At 40.8% G+C, this 16,363-nt stretch overlaps 2 protein-coding genes across 4 annotated transcripts; one reads left to right on the forward strand and one right to left on the reverse strand.

Annotated features, from left to right (window-relative positions):
• Positions 1-1,760: 1,760 nt before the first annotated feature.
• Positions 1,761-3,756, reverse strand: LOC102702797 (peroxidase 1-like). Its single transcript, XM_006644759.3, has 4 exons — positions 3,237-3,756; positions 2,886-3,071; positions 2,620-2,785; positions 1,761-2,533 (listed from the first exon to the last, which is right to left on the reverse strand). The coding sequence occupies exons 1-4, from the start codon at positions 3,468-3,470 to the stop codon at positions 2,112-2,114; spliced, it is 1,008 nt and encodes a 335-aa protein (XP_006644822.1). The 5' UTR covers positions 3,471-3,756; the 3' UTR covers positions 1,761-2,111.
• A 4,769-nt stretch (positions 3,757-8,525) lies between these two features.
• LOC102703077 lies at positions 8,526-14,536 on the forward strand. 3 transcript variants are annotated; one of them, XM_040527231.1, is made up of 4 exons: positions 8,526-9,174; positions 9,259-9,331; positions 10,497-10,668; positions 14,102-14,536. In XM_040527231.1, exons 1-4 carry the CDS (start codon positions 9,073-9,075, stop codon positions 14,427-14,429), a joined length of 675 nt encoding a protein of 224 aa, XP_040383165.1. In that variant the 5' UTR covers positions 8,526-9,072; the 3' UTR covers positions 14,430-14,536. The 3 variants fall into 3 exon arrangements, with proteins under 3 accessions (XP_040383165.1, XP_040383161.1, XP_006644823.1); XM_040527227.1 differs by having other exon boundaries at positions 9,256-9,331; positions 14,102-14,532; XM_006644760.3 differs by lacking the exon at positions 14,102-14,536 and adding an exon at positions 12,002-12,677 and having other exon boundaries at positions 8,537-9,174; positions 9,256-9,331.
• The last annotated feature ends 1,827 nt before the right edge of the window (positions 14,537-16,363 follow it).

The raw sequence follows: 16,363 nt of genomic DNA on the forward strand, positions 1-16,363 counted from the left end.
CTTTTACCAATAAAAGAAAAATATACCGGGGTGTCTGTTTCGCTTTTTCATAGAAAAAGTCAAACGTCATATTTACAAATAAAAAATAATTTGTGAATAGAACTTTATTTATGTATTATTAGCGATCTAAAACCCAAGTCTAAAAAATAATCTCGGCGAAAAAACCTCAAAGTCAACTCTAAATTTAACGTTGAAAATTTAAATTTTGACTTATAAGCATAAAAAAGAAACTAGGGGGTGATAATGATACTGGGGGTGATCATTTGGATTTTTTAGAAAAAAACAAATAATATATTTGTAAATAAAAATAATTTATAAATAAAATATTTGTATATGTATTCTTAGTGAAAGGCAGAGCTGAAAAATAAACTACGTTAAAAAAACTTTAAAATCAACTCCAAATTTAAAATAAAAATTTATTTTTTTGGTTTATAATTATACATATAATCAGAAAAAAAAATATGAGTGTACTATAATTTGGTTGGAGCGTTCGGTTTGCAACCATACCAAAATTGGCAGGGTAACGAACCAAAATGATCATATTCGTTGTATGTTACGCGAGGAAGAACAGCTAGATCACCCCGGCATGATCAACCCAAAGGATGTTGAGTTCATGCCGGATTGCCGGTTCCAAATTCTGCAACGATGACCAAAATTGTACTAAGATCCCTGGGAGGCCGCGGGATTGAGAGGATAGCCAGTTAACCACGCATAAACTACAGCAGGTTTCTTGGTTTCCAAGACACTTTGGTAGCAAAATAAAATAGGCATGCGTGTGCGGCAAACAGAGTAGCAAACTTGTACAAGATGGAGTAGCCGATTGTGCCGCCTGATTTCCCAAACTCTCCCGTCTCCATGATACCCAACTGGACTATGACGTATAACAATGCATTACGATCTGCTCGGTGGCACACGCTATCGTGTTGATAGCAAAGCATCACATGACAGCGCCAAATCAATCCTATGTTCTTCCGTGGTAAAAACACCCCGTTGTTAATGGGTGGGTCTAATGAACTAATGTCTTTGTGCCTGTTAACCCGTGCAAATATATCTACGTACTAAAAAAATTATATAATATATATATATATATAATTTGTTTTTGTACTTATAAAGTTTTATCTTTATACTCTAAATTTTATGTATAAAAAGTTTATACATAGAAACAAATTTATAACAAAGTGTCTAATAGGAAAAACTATTTGCATGAAAAATATCATCTTGTATCTATAAAGATTATATAAAAATAAAAATATGTACATAAATTTTATATATCAATTTGTATATACGAAGTGTTCACGTGGTTAACGGACATTCGTCTGCCCTTTTTCAGTTTTTGCGGATGAATCATTCCGAACACAACGGGGCAGTATTCAATGACGGGCCGTTTTTAACCAGCCGAGGATATGGGCCCGCGCAGAGCTACCACCAGTGGGCCGTTGGACATGGCAAGCCTTGGAAGACAACCCGTCCAGTAGCCAAACCGGCCGTTAGCCCGTTTACAGGCCTACTAGGCCGTGCCAAGAGCGGTGTCCTCTCGTCGGGGCCGTCTGGTGAATCGCGATGGAACTGGAAAGGAAGGCGCCCGCCGGCCCGTCGTATCTGCCGGGATAATTCGCCTGCCCGAGTGCGCGTCCGTTCGTGGTTGGTCACGGGCTCACGGCGAATAATCCACCGTCCTCGTCTACGCGGACGTTCCGTCGTGTGCCAAACTTGCCAACTGCTGTTCTATTGTCTTGCAAGGCAGGACCAGTTCTTGCTACGCATGCTCATGATTGGTTGTAAAACTGATGAAAGTATGTCATAGGAGTATCTTTACATTTTGCCTAACCGTGAAGAACAGTGTGAGGGGGGGGGGGGGGGACAGAGAAAATCTATGCTAATCGTATATTGATATATACATATAGGTTTTTTTTTCTTTTACAACTGTGAGAAAATTTCAACGCGTGGCATCGTCAACGCCCCAACCACCTCCGACCGATAGAATAATAGTGCAGCTGCATCGATCGCGGTTGGCTGGCTGGCTCCCACGTTGCCACGGTCACATGACGATTGCACGAATCGCTTGGGCCAACTCCGCGCCAACCAACCGCTGGCTGTGTCTACTATCTTGCTTAGTCAACGTACGCGCTGCAAACCTTCCTGATCTCGCCGTTGTCGCCGGTGAGCACCTCGAGCCTTCCCATGTTGGTCATGGCCTCGGCGTAGTCCCTGAAGTACTCGTCCGTCGAGTACGCGGACGCCATCCTCGCCACGTAGTCCCTGGTCCACTTGTCGGCGAGGAGGGCCTGGTCGGAGACGAAGAGGCCCTTGTTGCTGTACACCTCCCGGTAGTAGCTCAGGTCGAACGTGTACGGGCTCCCGGGGTCCATCTCCACGAACGTCTCGTCCTTGGGGTCGCCGGCCACGCACGCCTTCCTCAGCTCCGGCGCGTACGTCGCGTTCAGCGACGGGTCCTGCTTCCCTTGCCCGCTGTAGTTGTACAGCCTGTCGCCGGCGAACGAGCCGCACTGCGCCCTCCCTATCGTGTGGCTCCCTGAATAAATCACGCACAAAATCGAAGCTGGTGAATGGATTGTGCGCTTCTGCTCGCGCTGAGCAAAACTGGACGTAATCACGTACCTGATAGAACGACGAGGTCCTTCCAGCCGAGGTTCTTGACGCTGAAGTATATCTTGAGATCGACAATGTTGGAGCCGGGCGGCGGAAGATCATTGTTGGCGTCCATGTCACAGGAGACCTTGCCGTCCCGGCGTCCGGTCTCCACCGGGTACCGCGGCCCCTTGCTCTGGAAAGACGAAGCCGCTCGTCAACATCATGAGGGAACAAAGATCAAGGCGACCGGAGTACTCGTCGCGGATTACTCAGGGAGAGCTCGCGGCCATTACCAGGTACACGGCGTCCCGCGCGGCCATGACGATGATGTCCGCACACGACACGGTCATCGGGCATGCCTCCTCAAGCCTCGACTTGATCCTCTCGATCTGCTCGTAGCCGCGGAGGCTGTAGCTCGGCACGGCGTCCCTTTCCCCTGTCTGGTTCCGCGAGATGAGCATAATGGACGCGTCACACCCCTGCACGCCAGGAAGCCAAGCAACCACACAGTCATCAGAACCATCGACCAGCAGCAGCAGCAGCACGCGCTACGGCGACGCGACGTCGACGCACAATCGAGGATCCGTATGCCCGCGCCGCGACGCGACGGCATGGTCATCGATCGAGCCACGCCAGCCACGCACCCTGACGAAGCAGTCGTGGAGCATGAACCGCAGCAGCGCCGGCCCGAGAGTCCTGTCCTCCGCGACGATCTCCCGCATCTCGGCAAGCACCAGCTCCTCCGCCTGGGGGCACGTCTTGCGGTAGAACCCTACGGCGAGCCCGTCGTATCCCGGCACCGGAAGCCCGCTGCCCGAGGCGACGGCCGCGGCGGCGGCGACGATCAACGCCCTGACGACGACGCCCAGCAATGCCATTCCCGCAGGCCGAACAGGGAGAACGAACCCTTCCTCCGGATCGAATTCCTCGACGACGATGTTGCTTACGGCGAATTAAAGAAAGCGGCAGCTAGCTCAAGGGCGCTGAAACCATCTCGAGCCGGGAACTCCAGGAGGGGGTAAGAAAGAAATTCGGAGCTGAGATGAAACACGACTTTGAAATCGGCCGCATTCCAGGCATCAGCGGGAAGGCGCGAGAATAAAGAAACAACGACGGAGGCCGCGGATAGGTGTAGGTTGGGTGAGGTATCGCCTTCAGAAAGTTCAGAATTCGCGCGTTGGTTAAAAACGGTGGCTGTCAACGCAAAAGCTATCATATAGCTGGGAATGGGAACTGGGAACGGAGCTTTGGGGGCAACGCGGAAAGGGGAAATAATATCCGGAAGGGGACAAAAAATTCCTACTCTGTTTCACACGGGGCGGCGGCCATGGTGGTTTTCGCGGCTGTCAACGACTGATTTTCCTACGTTAGAGCCGGCTATTGGAGTAGACGTGTCTGCCTGCATCCTAGATGTAAACGAATGGTATCACCATGTTAGGACTTGTTTAGTTTCTAAATTTTTTTTCTAAAAACATCACATCGAATTTTTGGACATCTAAATAAAGCATTAAATATAGATGACTAAAAAACTAATTGCATAGTTATGTAAGAAATCTTGAGACGAATCTTTTGAGTCTAATTAGTCTATGATTAGCCATAAGTGCTACAGTAACTAATATATGCTAATGACAGATTAATTAGGCTTAAAAGATTCGTCTTGCGGTTTCTAGGCTAGCCGTGAAATTCGTTTTTTTATTCGTGTTCGAAAATCCCTTACAACATCCGATCATATATTTGATATGACACTTCTCCCAAAAATTTTCTCAATCTAAACACCACCTTATATTAGACGTGCAGTGCCGTAGAGAAGAGAGGGCACTTGGTGAGGTTGCTTGTATCTTCCTCAAAAGAGAGAATCATAGAGTGGTAAAAAAATAAAAGTAACTAGATACCCTGCACGTTGCTGCATGCATATTAGAAATTTTAAAATTTTGAACATTTGTACGAACGATTGACATCCGTGTAGTTTTAGAGTTGTAATGGGAATCATACATCAGTTCCTCCATCGCCATCTTACACGCGCGTATCGCCCTGTATCATATCCCTGCATCAACATCAGCACCACCACCACCATGCGTTTTAGCATTTGCCCTTATCAGATCTGAGAAGAGGAAGCAAGAGGGGTGGAGGGGAGAGCTCGTGGACGGTGGGCTTGACACGTGGCGAATATCTAGAGCCCATCAGATTTGATCGGATGACCGTGATTTAATGATGACGTGGCCTCCTAGAAATTAAATTTTGTGGGTGAACTATACAGGAAGAGAGGATGAGTGAAATAGAGGGAGAAGATGGCAGTGTCGCCGTGCTCGATTGACACTTAGGCAGTGTGAACTATTGACATGGATAGCCAACGTTGAGCATTAGCATAGACGAGTAGATCTTGCTGGCGGAGTACTCTGACGAGTAGATTCATGTCGTAGCATCACACACCACCGTGTGCCGTGTGGTTTTGTTGGCACGAGTTCTCCCATCCACGTGCACTGTAGTTGCCAACCTCGTCGTCACTAGATAAAAGCGGAACGGTTGGATCTATGCCACCTAGACCCGTGGCCTATGGGCTCCATTGCTCTCCATCACACGGTGCCCCCCATTGTCAGGTGTATTTTACTCACACTATTGTGAGATCTAAAGAAACAACGTGGAGGATAGAAAAAGCGTTAGCCTCATCGACTATCATAGTGATGGGGGAGAGGGGAGAGGAGGCACACTAGAAAAGCAACATCAACAAGTTGATCATATTTACGGAACTTATAAAAATCAATGAAGAGGCATGAATATGGATGTTAGTCGAGGGAAGTGCTTGAGGAGCTCATTCTTTAATTTGTAATACTTCCTCTGGTTATAATAACTTTTGATGTTTTGTGCGTGATCACACACCAATGAGTGGTTTCAATCTCATTAAATAGCATATCACATACAAAATGGTGATACGGCATATAATTTATAAAGAAAAAAAGTAATTAAGTTTCATGGGAATAAAACTTGATGTACACGATTACATATACCATAAAAGTGAGTTGAAACGAAAGTTGAGGACAAACCCCTAGCCTCATTGAACTCCCGTTATACCTAGGTGTGATTTTATGTTTTTATTGTAGTTTATCTTTTAGCATTGTCTTTTAATCACCAAGAACACGTATACACAATTTTTGTTTATAAATTATTTTTTATTTGTAAATATGTTGTTTGACATTTTTCATGAATAAGCCAAACAATTACCATCCCCCCGTACCAAAATATAAACATTTATAGGTTACTTAATGGAAATTAAGGTTACACATAAAAGACTATGAGCCTCATATTTTTGCTTTTGTTTGTATTTATAAACTAAAATTTAAATTTTCAAACTTAAATCTAAACTTGATTTTGAGGTTTTTTAATCATAGTTTATTTTATAGTTTTGCTTTTAGATCACTAATAACATATATATAAAAAATTGATCATAAATTATTTTTCGTTTATAAATATATCATTTGACCTTTTACCAAAAATCCAAACAATGGAGGTTTATATTGCATCTTAATAAATTAATAATGAATGAAAGTGATTGTTATGTATGGATAAAATGGAAAGTAACTGACAAAAAAATTAGTACTATAAATAGTCTCATAATATTTAATTTTGATATAAGATTTAAATACGATGAATGCTTATATTTTAAAATAGAGTTGAATGCCCATTTACCCAACCAGTAGTACTTTGTACGCCACAAGGAGTGAAGGAACCGTGTAGGAATTACGGGCTGCTACTGGATGGAAGCCTGGAAGCAGGCTCTTTCGCTCTCTGCCAGGTAAGATTTAGCTGGATTGAGATTTTTACCAAGTGGTCACTGATAATCGGGTGTACCAAATTGTCTCTGATCTTGCTAACGTGGATAACGTTAGGAGTAGCATGTTGAGCTATCGTACCTGCTCGTAAGCTCTTACGCCCTCCGTCCCCCCCCCCCCCCCCCCCCCAAAAAAAAGAACCAACTTTTTTTTTTGGTTTTTTTTCAAGGATTTGATCATCCATCTTATTTAAAAAAAATTAAAATTTTTTTAAAAAAATAGTCACACATAAAGTACTATTCATATTTTATTATCTCATAAAAATAAATTATTATTTAATAAGACGAAGAGTTAAACATTGTATCTAAAAACTGAAAAGTTAATTTGTTTTGGGACGGTGGAAGTAAAGGTGTGCCAAATAATTTGGCAATGATTGCTTTTTGATTCAAACCAAATGAACGGCAAAAGTTATCGAATGGTTGCGTACTTGCGTTGCTCCATGAGCCAAACAGTCCTGACCCTACGTGCTATAGAGCACTTGATTCATCCGTTTTATATTATAAGCCACTTCAAATTCATATTATATCAAATCTCTTTAAGATTATCCAAATTTATTAAAAAACTAAGCATCAACATCAAATTAGTTATTATATCTATAATTAAATATTTTATAGTATATTTATTTATGTTGTAAATATTGATATTTTTTATATGATTTTGGTCATAGTTAAAAATAATTTAAGATAAAATTAAAGTGACTTGTAATATGAAACGAGAATGAGTAATATTTTTCGACTAAATCACACGCATTCCGCAATGGCTATCAAATGATTATTATTACATCCGTCTCACAAGATGTTCTAGCCACTCTAATTTATATGAATACTAATAAATCTAAACACACATTTATATAAAACATATTTATTTATTCATGATAAATCCAAAAACATAACAGATAGAGTACAGCAATGGTTACACCTGAGATCCATGATGCAATTCTGGCCCAACAGGGCGAGTTAGGAAGTTGTGCCAGGATATCAGAGGCCCAGTACTTAGCACAAATTGCACAACACAAAGTTTACCCAGTCCCAGTAACAAAAGCCTTCTGGGCTTTCGGCGGACCATGGTTGTGTTGTTTCTCCCACAGGCCACAAGTGAACGTCAGACCTGAGGATGGGCCAGTAGGAGTTGGTGGAAAGCCCGTCTCATTTTTGATTAACACTTTACATAGCTGGACATTTGGACACATCAGTCCCCGCTCAGCGGCTGATCACCTCCCCTCTGATCCTCGATTAAGCGAAACAATATTTGGCCGGGTTAGATGCCGCCATTGCCACGTCACCTATGAGGAAGCAAGCAGTCTCTGAGCTGTAGAATAACAGACTATAAACTAATTATAAATATATTTTAAGGAGATAATAGAAAAGAACTATAGATTTATAGATTTATAATCAGTTGTAACACGGATTTCAAAACATAATATGTATATGACATGTAATATAATATAGTATATATTTTACATATACCTATTATATAAATTAACTATTAAATTGATTATAGACACTAATAAATACGACATAGCAACGTTCAAGGAAAAAGAACCACGACGATGACAAATGTGCGGAAAACAACCCCGGACCCACCACACGGGTCCCACCCACCTGCCCTCATCCCACCCTTTTGGGGCTTGACATCCCGGTCGATGGGGGGTAAACGAGCGGATGAGATGTTTCCTGATCGAGCTTTGCTTAGGCCTTAGTTTTCAAGATATTTTTTTCAAAAACATCACATCGAATATTTGGATACATAAATAAAATATTAAATATAGATAAATTAAAAAATTAATTACACAGTTACGAAAGAAATTTTGAGACGAATCTTTTAAGCTTAATTAGTCTATGATTAACCATAAGTGCTACAGTAACCAACATGTGCTAATGACGGATTAATTAGACTCAAAAATTCGTCTCGCGGTTTCTAGGCTAGCCGTGAAATTCGTTTTTTTATTCGTGTTCGAAAACCCCTTTCAACATCTAGTCAAACATTTAACGTAACATTTTTCCCAAAATTTTTCTCAATCTACACACCACCTTACACAAAAAGCGATAAGCTCACGGCATTTACCCCCTTCCTCCCGTAGTACGCACGTACTCCGTGCGTCAGTCCCCCTTTGCTTCCAAGGGAGAAAGGGTGGGAGGGGGAGATTTCCTTGTCCTGTTCCCCGCGCCCGCGCGCTCGCCACCCGTCGCCGCCACGTACGTGTATCCCGCCCCTTGCCCGCCCGATTTTGGTGAGCGGCCGCCGTCCCCCTCCCCCTCCCCCTCCCATCATCCTCCATCGTCCGGCCGTTTCGTCTGCCCGCTCCGCCTTGCGTGAAAATTAATCCCAGGTTGCCACCGTGCCTCCTCCCCCCCGCTTTCTACTACTAGTTCTGAAACTCCGCACGGCCGCCGCCCCGTCTCCCACGCCGCTTCGCTTCGTCGTCTGCACAGACGAGGGGAGCTGCTTGGAGTCAAGAGAAGCGACCGGTTCAAGTCTCGGCGACGACTCCCCCTCTCGTCCCACGCGGTCGTGGACTCAGCGGTGCCGTGGCCGTGTTGCCACGCCGTGTGGCTGGCAGTATTTTGTGAGCTCGCACAATCGCACCCTTTCCCTTGGTGGCGGCAGCAGCCGAGGCAGGGCAGGAGGTAGCTTCCTGGGTTGGCGTACGACCATGGACCCCGTCCGCCGGGAGGCGGACCGGGGCGCCGTGCCGGAGTTCGTGGCGGTCGACATCGGGGGCGAGGCGGAATCACCCGAGGCTGAAGCGGAGCTCGTAAGCGTACTTAGTCCGGCTGGGGATTCGGTTTCTTCGCGTGGCAATCTTGTATCTCTTATCCTCTTTGTGCGATCGTAGAAGAAGGTGGAGTCCTCCTTCGCTGGGAAGGGCCTCGAGCGGGAGAGGAGCGGAGACGCCAATCCTTCCACCACAGGTCAGTTCATCATCATGCTCTGCGATTGTTCTGAATTCTGATTTCAGGAACATCTCAGAGTCCAATTCAGTTGCTGGTAAATAGTTTTGCTGTTCTGAATTTAGCGTGGCCGGATGGCCAGGATGCAGGTCGGGTGTCCACGCATGCGTCAGCTTGCGTGGGGATCCTCGAGTGCAGATCTTAATTCGTGTGTCGTGTCAGATGCTTTGCGTGAGACAGCTGCATCCTCATCAATCCTTGGGAACAAACTAGCAACGTTACCTGCCACCAACTGGGCTATCAAGAAACGTGGCTATCCCCATGGGCCAGGGCACCACACTGTGCTACTTTTAGCAACAATGCATAGGGTTTGAATTTGAAATATTGGTTAGAACTTTACAAGGGCAAAACCAATTTCAAGTTTGCAACCCAATTGAATGTTTTTGCATTCCGCTTCCCATCAACTAGATTAGGTTTCAACCAATTCATGCGATTTTGGCATTTTGCTTAAGAAGCTAGCATAAAAAATTAAAGGTTAGGGGATCAATCCTGCAGCTTGACGATTCAAGATGGCAACATCTTTAAGCAATAAAGGAGTGGAAACCAAGGTTTAGTTATGACTTTGACATTGTTATCCACATGGAAAATGTTAGATGCTTAGATATTGAATAGAAATACAAACATGGATGGTCAATCTTAATCCCAAGTGTGATGTGAAGACTTTTTTTACATAGATAAAACTATAAATCACTTGACAGGCCAAACTGGCCACATTTTCTCTCCTAATTCCTAAAAAAAACTCATAAGGGGAATTACTAACTTACCGAACATGTTGGTGCTGGGAGAAACTTTTTGTTGGCTCAGGTGAAAGTGATGCACAGATATGGTATCTGGTTTTGTTTAATTTAACTTAGAACTCTATTAACGATGTCTCTGTTAGTAGTTCTTCTGAAATGTAGTAGCACTACATACACTACAAATCTCATAAATTTGATGCGCTGAAAATACTATTAATGTACCACCTCCATCCAACCGTCCAGATTCATAGTAAAAAAAAGGCTTAGCTATAAATCTTGTCCATAATTATAGTAAAAAATGAATCCTATTGGGATGGAGGTACTAACACATTAATTTATCCTCAATATATTCAGATACTTATGCACAACCCAATAATATATATGCACAGGTGTGTTGTGCGCGTACGAGAAGCAGGTGGTGCCTGTGCACGTTGATGGCAGCCCAAAGGAGCAATTCCACCCTTCGACACCAACAGCCAGTGGGGCAAAGCGCCGACGAACAGGCAGACGGGTCCCAGGGTGGCGTGACCCAAGGAAGATCCTTTTTGCCTTCGCAGCACTGTGAGTTTGATTTTCCATCAAGGAATTGAATAAAAGAAATCCATTAACGAAAAAAGCAGTAGCCTTCATCGGCTGACTTGTTAATAGAATAATCACAGGAATATGGTGCAATGCCTCTATAAATCGTATATGAATTATAAAGTAGAAACACTAAATATGTAACAAAGGCGATTGACCATTCAGAAGATCATCGGTATTGGCACTTTATGATTGGCATCAATATCATAAGCCCAAAGCAATTGTTCCATAAATTTGATTGAAAATTCTAACGAATTATACTGCATCATCCTATATGAGTTTCCAAGGAATTAATACCTGTTTTTTTCATTTGAACTAGTTGCTATGAGTAGAGATGTTTTTTTTTTTTGAAACCAAATGAGTAGAGATATTTTCATAATATGGTCGTTTTCCCTTTCATTCAGTCCAGACAGGCCCTTTGTAGCTATTCTTGCAGCTGCTCTGATATGATTAAAATACCAATAGGGGGCCCTTCCAGGACAAACGTGTGCACTTTATTTTGTTGCCTTGTCGGTGTCATGGCCAGAGGTTAGGAACCATGTACCTGCCTAATTTTCCATTTGGTGAAAAGTTGTTAATAGCTTGCAGTTTGGTAAGATGTGTCTGTTTCAATCTAGCTTTGTGTACCGATCAACCTCAGCTTGTCTAATTTTAGATGAACAATTTTCCTAGCCCATGGAATTAATTTTTCAGGGCACTGTTTGCATTGGTCATCCTCCTCACTAAACTTGATTGCCCTTACCTTATTGAGTTACGACTAATCAATGACATGTTATGTGTGTCCGGGCTCTCTTAGGTTGTCAGGTTAAACATATTTTCTCTACGGTTCTAGTTGTAATTGGCTAATTCTACACTTCTTGAACCTTTCAAGTTCTGAATTTACTATCTCTTTTTAAATGGCAGTGTTATTCAGGCCAGTTTTTCTTACACACAGACTATGTGTACACTAAAATCTGCAGTCCACAATACACGGCGATAACCCAAATGACACAATACATCAATATGGCGTCAATGCTTTTAGAAAAATGAATTGGATCTTATAATTAGTCAATGTTAGCATATTATTTTCTTCTCAACTTATGGCGTCAATGTTGGCATATTATCTTCTTCTCAACTTATGGGGTAATCTTATTAATTTACTTGAGAAATAGAGCTTCTAAGGATTGATCTTATAATGCATATTGTCTTTAAAACGATAAAATTTGTATTTTTTAAACATATCCAAGACCTCATCTTGGTTATAGCTGATGAAATGTATGGTCCATTAGACCATTACATGGCCCTGAGTCCTTAACATATGTTCTTTGATTTGTAGGTCTAGTGTGGGCACGTTGATCTTGCTTTACTTCACACTCTCAATGGGGAGGATGGCAGGAGGTCAAGCTGATGGCCAATGATGCCATCTGACGCACAATTTGTCACTTTTCATAGTTTTCCTGATTTATTGATAAAAGGAAATGAACGGCTGGATTCTTTACTAGCAGTGTTATAACGCTGCTTAACTATATCACCATGATTTATATGTTTGTATAAAAATATGTAGGCCATATGTTAGGGAGTTTTAAGTGTCATGACGTGATTGGTAAATATGTAAATATCCCATGAACAACAACTGGGGGGACGATGGCGGTGGACGGGTGGAACAAGATGGCAGGGGAAATTGGATAAAAGCATTGTCGTCGCTGCAACAACGAGTGACCTGCTTGTATGCTTTGGGATTTTGTCTGTACATATGAGGTTTTTACACAAGAGAAAATTTTCTTTTGAGGACCATTGAACAATTTCTCCCAATTTAGTACGAGACGTTCAGTTGCCGGTTGACCCTGTGACAAAAGAGAATTTTATTACATGCTTGTCGGTCGTAAAATAGAGCTATTTCTAATGACCTGACTATGATTTTTAGGAAATAGCTATACTTTATAACGAAGAGAGTATGAGCTATGCAGCTCAAACTATGTTTAAATATTTCTTTTTTCCCCTACAAAGCTGTTCAGCTTTACCGCTTGTTTGGTTCTCACCCTATTTTATTTTAGTACTATCAAATTCCAAGTAAGTTTTGGCATAATATACTATTATATCCGATTTTAATAGATGATGATGTTTTTTTGGTATATATTTGATCATTCGTCTTATTCATAAAACCTATGAAATTACCATTTATTTTGCTGCGATTGAATATCACTAAATATATTTTAACTATAATAAAATTTTATATATTTGCATAAGTTTTTTTAATAAAATGAATGATCAAACGTATAATACAAGTTTAATGAAATATATCAGTTTAACCATGGCCCATGGGGCTTGTTTTTAACGTGCCCAGATTTCTTCCGTTGTATAGAAGATATCATCTGAAGTGTAGGGAGTAGGGACCGCTTCATTCCGAATCAATCTCCATTTTTGGCATTTTCCCATATCTGCGTTTCTCAACAAAATAGTATCCGTATACAGGTGTTACTCAGGTCACTGCAACCACTACGCTACTCCTTTCACGTATGGATATCACGTATGTTGTAGCCTTGTAGGTACACCAATTGCATCTTAACCTCCTAGCTTCATCTCTGTTAGGCCTAGTTCAGTTTCCAAAAATTTTTGGGAGAGAAATCATATCAACGCGTACGGTCATATATATATATATAAAGTATTAAATATAGTCTAATTATAAAATAAATTTTAGATTTCGCCTGGAAACCAAGAGACGGATCTTTTGAGTCTAATTAATCCATCATTAGCACATGTTGATTACCTTATCATTTATGACTAATCATGTACTAATTATGCTCAAAAGATTTGTTTCATTTTACGATTTACCCCATAACTGTGTAATTGGTTTTAATATTTATGTATATTTAATGCTTTATTTAAATATCCAAATATTCGATCCGATATTTTTGAAAAAAATTTAAACTAAACGGGGCCTTAATTAGTTACCAGCTCATCTAGCGTTAATTAATTACCAGTAGGCATCGGATGTTGTCCCCATCGGCCGTGTGCTAAACTACAAATCCTGTATGGTATCACTATTTCTGGCACTGTAGCCTGTAGGATGTGAACATGACACTTCTAAGGGTTAAGTTCCCTCGGCCTTTTCTAGTCCTTATCACATCAAATATTTAAACACTAATTAAAAGTTAATATATATTTAATAAAATATAGTTAGATGTGATATGAAAGATATATGGATAATTGCATATTTGATCCTACTTTGAAAGCTAACTATGGATCTGATCCTCATTTTTCAACTTTGCAAATTTGGCCCTCTTTTTTAAAACGAAGCAGCCGTCTGACCTCGTTGAAGTATGCCGTTAGGGTTTAGAATAAATGAAATAAAAAAATTAAATTTTAATTATGAGTGGACTATGCTGCCCCTCACTAATATTTTTCAATCCCTCCTCTCTGTCTAAACTCGGGCTAGGGGGGAGGAGGCAGCAACGTCGGCGTCGGCCGTCTGGCCGTGGGGAGGAGGAGGAGGCGGCGGCGTCGGGCCGTTGGCAGCAGGCCGTGGGGGAGGAGTCCATCGTGGGGAGAGGAGGCGGCGGCTTCGGCAGCGGGCCGTGGAGGAGGCGGCGGCGGCTTTGACAGCGGACCATGGAGGAGGATGCCGCGGCGTCGGGCCGTGGGGGAGGAGGCGGCAGCGTCGGGCCGTGGGGGAGGCGGCGGCGTCGGCGTCGGGCCGTGGGGAAGGAGGCGGTTGTTGCCTCGAGCCGCAAGGTGAAAAGCTGCCGCACGGTGTTGCTGGTTGAAATTTTGAATAAATGATTATGTTGTTAATATTTCAAATGAATGATTGAAATATACGTGGTTATGCTATCAAAATTTTGTAAGATTTGGTATTTATTTGATAGATTTTGTCAAAGTTTTGTGAATAAAATCTGAGATTATGTGCTATAATTTCGAATTTTATTAATTTAAGTTCAAATTATCGAATTTGAAATTATATATGTCAAATTATCCTCAAATTTATCAAATAAAAACCAAATTTCGAAGTATATTAATTTTAGATCAAATTTATCGAATTTAAAATTATATATATCAAATTAACCGCAAATCTATCAAATAAATACTAAATTTATTTCCTATAAGTTAACCTCCAATAGGATCAAAAGAGCAAGGGCAAATCGGTCAAGTCGCCCTTTATTTAACGGTGTTAAATGGTCTTCACGTAGCAGGTTCATTCGGCTGCTTCGTTTTTAAAAAAGAGGGTCAAATCTATAAAGCTGAAAAAGTATGGTCAAATTCGTAGTTCGTAGTTCGTGTGCAAAATAGGGTTAGATTTGCAATTGCCCTAAAGATATAATATGGATGATGAAATATTAATAGAAATGGATGAGAATCTTTTTTAAGATGATAATCCAAATGGTGATATAGCGGACTAAATTTAGATAAGTTATTGGACATGCTTTAAAAAATATTTAACTAGCGAGACCCACACATTCGAGCACTCTTTTATTTTTTTTTCATGGGAAAATATGTCTAGGGAGGAGGATACCCAAAGTTGGTCAGTCAAAGTAGAGATTTGGCCAGCGGGTTGGGATAGCTAGCTAATCTGTTGAAGTACATTCTTTTTAATTGGTCGCCTATTTTTGACATGACTAACCTATAACTAGTAGCTTGAGTATATGCACTTAGGCCATGTGTAGTTACTAAAAACTTTTTAAAAAATATCAAATCGAATTTTTGGACATCTAAACGAAATATTAAATATATATAAACATTAAAACTAATTACATAATTATGGAGGAAATAATGAGACGAATCTTTTGATCCTAATTAGGGTATAATTAGCCATAAGTGCTACAGTAACCACCATATGCTAATGATGGATTAATTAGACTCAAAAGATTCGTGTCGCGGTTACAGGCGTCTGAAATTTGTTATGTAATTAGACTACGTTTAATACTTCAAATATATATTTAAAGTTTTAATGTGATGTTTTTATAAATTATTTTTACAAACTAAACAAGACCTTAGATTTGTTTAGATTTGTAGTGTGACTAATGAGACAGAGCAAGAAGCTTCTACAGGGGTTGTTTGTAGTGGAGGGAGAGGTGCGGTGTCATTGGTTGGTTAATTTTGTTGCCATAGGATGTAGGAATGTACGAGATGACATTTTAATACCATGTGAGAGGTTGTAAAAAGATATTTTGGTACCGACAATTTGATGAAGTATTAGTTGGCCCAGTCTACCGCCTATTTATTACAATATATTAAAGTGGGTCAATTATTGAGAGTTAAATTGATTATCTAAAAATGAATGAGTTCATTGGGCTGATTATTAACAAGTCTGCCTGCGACCCTAATTTAAATTTGCACGTGAGGTTGTAAAATTACATTTTTTTATACCCGTAGTTCGAAATTGATATTATCAATGACACGGTTGGTTTATACTTCCTCAGTCTTTCTCTATTTAACGCCGATAATACGTTTGATTATTTATCTTATTCAAATTATTTTATAAATTAAAAAATTATAAGTTATTTTTAAAGTTTTTTAAAGTAATAAATCAAATCATAAAATAATAACTTGTAATTATATATATATTTTTAATACGACGAATGGTTATTCAAATCTTTTTACATATTAAAATTATAAATTATGCTTAAAGTTTCTTTAGCAATAAATGAAATCATAAAATAAATCAAATTATAATAAAATAATTAATAAATATATAAATATT

The sequence above is a fragment of the Oryza brachyantha genome, chromosome 1 (assembly GCF_000231095.2).
Source record: "Oryza brachyantha chromosome 1, ObraRS2, whole genome shotgun sequence".
Taxonomy (NCBI): Eukaryota; Viridiplantae; Streptophyta; class Magnoliopsida; order Poales; family Poaceae; genus Oryza; species Oryza brachyantha.